The following is a 5000-nucleotide window of genomic DNA, read 5'->3' on the forward strand; positions in this document are numbered from 1 at the left end:
TCGTCTCGATCTGGGCGGTTATGCTCGTGTCCGAAACCTGTGATAAATGGGTGTGGTTACATTCTGACAGTCTCTGTGCTGGTTTTACTCCAGATCATTTTGTCAATGTGAGTTTGAAATATTAAGGTTATTCTATGCGATACCGATAATACAGAGCTAATATGTATGTATGTATGTGTATGTATGTATGTATGTAAGTATGTGTGTATATGTATATATATATATATATGTATGTACATATGTATGTAAGTATATGAATATATATATATATATTTATATGTATGTATATATATATATATATAATGGCTCAAATAAGATGATTGATTCGTGTACGTGGGGTGGGAAGTACTATTCACTATGGAACAAAGGATTCAGCAAAGATTGTAGCGGACTTAAAACAAGTACTTCAACACAGTAAGCTCCCAAACAGTACTGCTGTTCTTGTGACGTATAAAATGTGAATTTTTTTTTTTTCAATAAAACTTCTGTAAATCGTGATTATGAAAATACAATGCAGCATAGAAAATTAATGTGGACAGAAATAATGGTTTCTACTTTGCAATATTTTGTTTTACTCATTTGAGAGTCCACTTTGAAAACTTGGTAGGGGGGGGGGGCGAGTAAAATGGCGCCTTTTCTTCCACTGATTCTCTTCGATAAACTAAACCTCACGCAAGTTCTTACCAAGCGTGTGCATGAATTCGTGCATGATGGTGCCCACGTTAGCATCAAGGGAGATAGTGAGCACCTGTTCCCCGCCCTGCCGCCCCAGGTGTGAAGAAAGGTAATCCTCAAGTTGTATAGACACGTAGTCCTCCGCTCCATTACCGGCGATCACGAGGTTCACGCAGTGCTGTTCGTTCATGCGTGTGATGGCGGAGAGGAGGAGGTTGTAGACTGCGGAGAGGGAGAAGGAATTGCTTTTCATGTGGCTTTTAGAATGGCTTTATAGATCGCCTTTGAGTTATTGTCTTTTATATTTCTCTTACAAGGTGTTAGGGGCATATTACTTGGAGATTCGTCATTCTGATGATAATTATTTAGCTGTAGTAGCTGTTTCTCCGTCTCCAATAGAAAATAGCCCCTACATTTCATTATCATTATTATTGTTATTGCTATTGCTATTACTATTATTTTTTTGAATACAAGAAAAAAAAAAGAAAAAAAGAAAACCCATCAATACACTCCCAAGCCTCGACCTCCCACAACAACACACAATTCCATGCTAAAAGGCACCTATTGGCTCTTACTATAGACATGCTCAGTTTCGTCGAAGTCAATTCTGTAGGGCACCTTCCCTCCGGGCCACAGGCGGTGGTTGTCAGCCATGGCCATCTTCGTGGGCTGTGGGAGTAGCGTAGATTCAGAAATAAAGGAGAATAGGCGTTTTATATTTAATTTTTTTGTGTTTGTATATGAGCCGCATAGTTGAAATTCACAGGGTCTTGTATAACAATTATATAGGTGGCACTAATAGGACTTCATGTAAGAATTACATAGGTGGAACCCATTTTATATAAGAATTACATAGATGGATTTCATAGGGTTTCATATAAGAATTATGTAGGTGGAACTCATAGAATTTTATGTGAGAATTACATGCGTAGAATTGTGATAGGATTAAAAATGGAATTAGTTTATACAGTTTTTCATGGAAAAATACAAATACTGAATGTAGGTTAAGAATAGGAAGAATAGGTGGTCTTAAGTATGTTAGATATGGCATTACGACAGGATAGAAATATAAATAATAGCAAAATAGATATAAAAGAGAAAGTGATAGAAGTAAAAAAAAAAAAAAAATACAAAATATATATGAAAAGATAAATTTAGATATCTAAATAAATAAAAAAATAAAAGAGAAAACTATAGAAATAGGAATTCTTAATAGTAAAGTTTAAGGAAAGATTAAGAAATAAGTATAAGTATAAGGAGGAGTAAAATTAACGCTAATTATAAATAGTACGAATAAGATTAATTGGAAAGCATAAAATTAATTGGGTTAATTAGAATAGAACTAGTAGAACTTATTAAATATTTTTATATTTTATGTTGTGTCCTACATTTAGGTATATTACCTACATGAAAATTAAAGAATATTAAAACCTAAAAAATATTCGTTTGATACAAAAAATTTTTAAACAAATGCGTAAACGTAATAGCATTTGTCCATTCTTTTACAAACAAATAAATACGTTTTTTTATTATTATTACTTCAAAGAACACAAACTGAACATCAATGTTTTATTTATACATATTCAACAAAAGTAAACAAACAAGAAAAAAACGACGTCTTTTTGTTTTCCAGAAGTGTGAGAAAATAGGGTGGGAAAACACCTGCTTTGCCTTCACGTGTCTTTGTATAAGGTGTATTTTCTCTTATCTTTTAACATGTACTTAATTTGTATTAATCTATTCATGATATTACTAAGCATGGCATAATTGTATCTTTATAATAATGATAGGGAGTTATGCCACTAATAGTCTAACGAAGAAAATACGCACGTATCTCCTAACGCTTGCTAGTGTTGATGAGCGCGAAAAATAAAGTCAAATGAAATAACAGGTCCTCGTTCCTGATACTACATTAATCAAAAAACGAAGAATAATAAATAAAAATAAACAAAAACACCAGATAAGTATTGATAAGAAGAGGTAGGTGCCAGTTGGTCTCTATCAGCTGTTGCATAATGAACAGCACCATCATTGTGCATCGTGGAGACAAGGCGAAAGTCACGTGATCAGGAGAAGCTTCCCAAAGATATCATCAATAGTAGTAGCAGCCGATGTCACGTGTCATGTCGATGTTGTGATGACAGGTGAATGACAGGGATGAAGTATGTGTCATGTCGCTGGAAGTATTATTGGGATGGATGGCGCATTTTTGTTTTCGATTGAATTGTTTGTAGTGAGATTGAATTAATATTCTTAAATTGAATTGTTCGATGATTGGCATGTCCATAGATTTTTATCCTCTTGTATTTTCATTTTCATTTATAATCGTTTATCTGTTTGTTTTCTTATTTGTTTATATATTTCTAATGGATGAGTCGGAGAAACACGAATATGCTGACTTTGTTCAGTCGTTAATTACCCTTTTCTACGGAAAATGTTTATCGTGGCTATTATGAGACTTTTTGTTTTTCTAAAATAACGATAATGCCTTTAAGATTAAGGAGACAGAAAGATAAAATATATGACTGAAAAGTGGGAAATAAGGATATTAGACGTATAGTGAAGATTAGGAAGAGCCATGGTAAATATAAATGTTCTTAAATGTAACTTACAAACTATACATATATCATAGCAGAATCTCATAACTAAGATATTCCTATGACCATAATCAAAGTGACCTTAACCTTCCTTGACCCCTTGAGAAAAGAGGCTGTGTAAACGTACACACAAGGGTCTATTTGCGAAACGAGTTTACGTAACACAGAGCCGCCGAATTTCTGCTGACGTCACGGCGTACACATGGTCGTGTGGGAATGGGCCTCTGTACTTACGGGATGGGTGTGACCGCGGGTGTGTGTGTGGTGTGTGAGAGTGTACACGTGCTGAAACGAAACGGAGGATCTGAACAAGTGGCAGGTGTGGAATGGAATCTGAAGTTTAAATTCTAAAATCTATGTATCTAAAGATGAAAATCTAGAGAGATTTAAAGAGAGGGGGGGGGGGGGGCAAAGGGTTAAACAGATGTTAAGCAAAGGGAGAGAGAGATAGAGAGAGAGAGAGTGAGTGAGTGAGTGAGTGAGTGAGTGAGTGAGTGAGTGAGTGAGTGAGTGAGTGAGTGAGAGAGAGAGAGAGAGAAAGACAGACTGACAGACAGACAGACATACAAAAACACAATGAAAAAAGACAATAAAAATATAAATATATACTAATCCCCAAAACATATTATTACTTACATCCTTATCTGGCAGGATGTCCGCCTCCAGGTAAGCTGTGGAAAAAAAAGATAACTTTTATCTAAAGTGGTCTAATGGTACTGCACTTATATATATATATATATATATATATATATATATATATAGAGAGAGAGAGAGAGAGAGAGAGAGAGAGAGAGAGAGAGAGAGAGAGAGAGAGAGAGAGAGAGAGAGAGAGAGAGAGAGAGAGAGAGAGAGAGAGAGAGAGAGAGAGAGAGAGAGAGAGAGAGAGAGAGAGAGAGAGAGATATGCATGTCAATGAAAATGATGGAAAGAGTGACTTGGATGGCCGTGCAGTAGATAACTTTTTCTTGAAAGTAAGTGAGATAAAGCTCTATAGGAATGGACATGTGTACTTATACGCAAACGAAAGTATACCGTGTGGATTTTCTCACGATTTTCTTGGAATCTCATTATATGTCTGGAGCATATATGTACGAACATGCATACATACATACACACACACACACACACACACACACACACACACACACACACACACACACACACACACACACATATATATATATATATATATATATATATATATATATATATAAATTAACCAAAATATATAGACACTCACTCACTCACTACCATTTCCAGTGCATAAATGCACTATTAAGTGAACAGGTGTGTGCACATTTACCTTTCCACTTGGAAGGGTGAACACACACAACATCCCCCTCCCCCCTTCCCCCATCCCCCTTCCTGTCGTCAAGCAGAGGAAGCTCCTCCTTTGCCTTTCCTTATCACACGGGTAAAAAATCGTGAATCCACTTTTGGAAATAAATGTAAAAAAAAAAAAAAATTATCGGACCTTTGCATTCTTCTTTACCTCTTCCTTTGGAAACTGATAAGATTACGAGATAAGTGACACACACACACACATACACACACACACACACACACACACACACACACACACACACACACACCTATATATACAAACATATATATTATATATATATATATATATATATATATATATATATATATACATATTTAGATATATATATATACACATACGTATATTTTTTAGTATGTATATGTATATGTATATATATTGAAATA

General features: G+C 34.9%; 1 protein-coding gene across 1 annotated transcript in view; it reads right to left on the minus strand.

Moving 5' to 3' along the window:
- Nucleotides 1-5000, minus strand: part of LOC125030650 (zinc metalloproteinase nas-4-like) — a 12764-nt gene that overhangs the window by 2866 nt on the left and 4898 nt on the right. The window contains exons 3-6 of the mRNA XM_047620831.1: nt 3909-3943; nt 1251-1344; nt 685-897; nt 1-37 (exon numbers count right to left, since the gene is read on the minus strand). The exon at nt 1-37 is cut by the window's left edge and continues 63 nt beyond it. Of these exons, the coding sequence (XP_047476787.1) occupies nt 1-37; nt 685-897; nt 1251-1344; nt 3909-3943 (379 nt within the window). The remainder of the gene's footprint in view (nt 38-684; nt 898-1250; nt 1345-3908; nt 3944-5000) is intronic.

The sequence above is a fragment of the Penaeus chinensis genome, chromosome 11, assembly GCF_019202785.1.
Source record: "Penaeus chinensis breed Huanghai No. 1 chromosome 11, ASM1920278v2, whole genome shotgun sequence".
Lineage (NCBI taxonomy): Eukaryota > Metazoa > Arthropoda > Malacostraca > Decapoda > Penaeidae > Penaeus > Penaeus chinensis.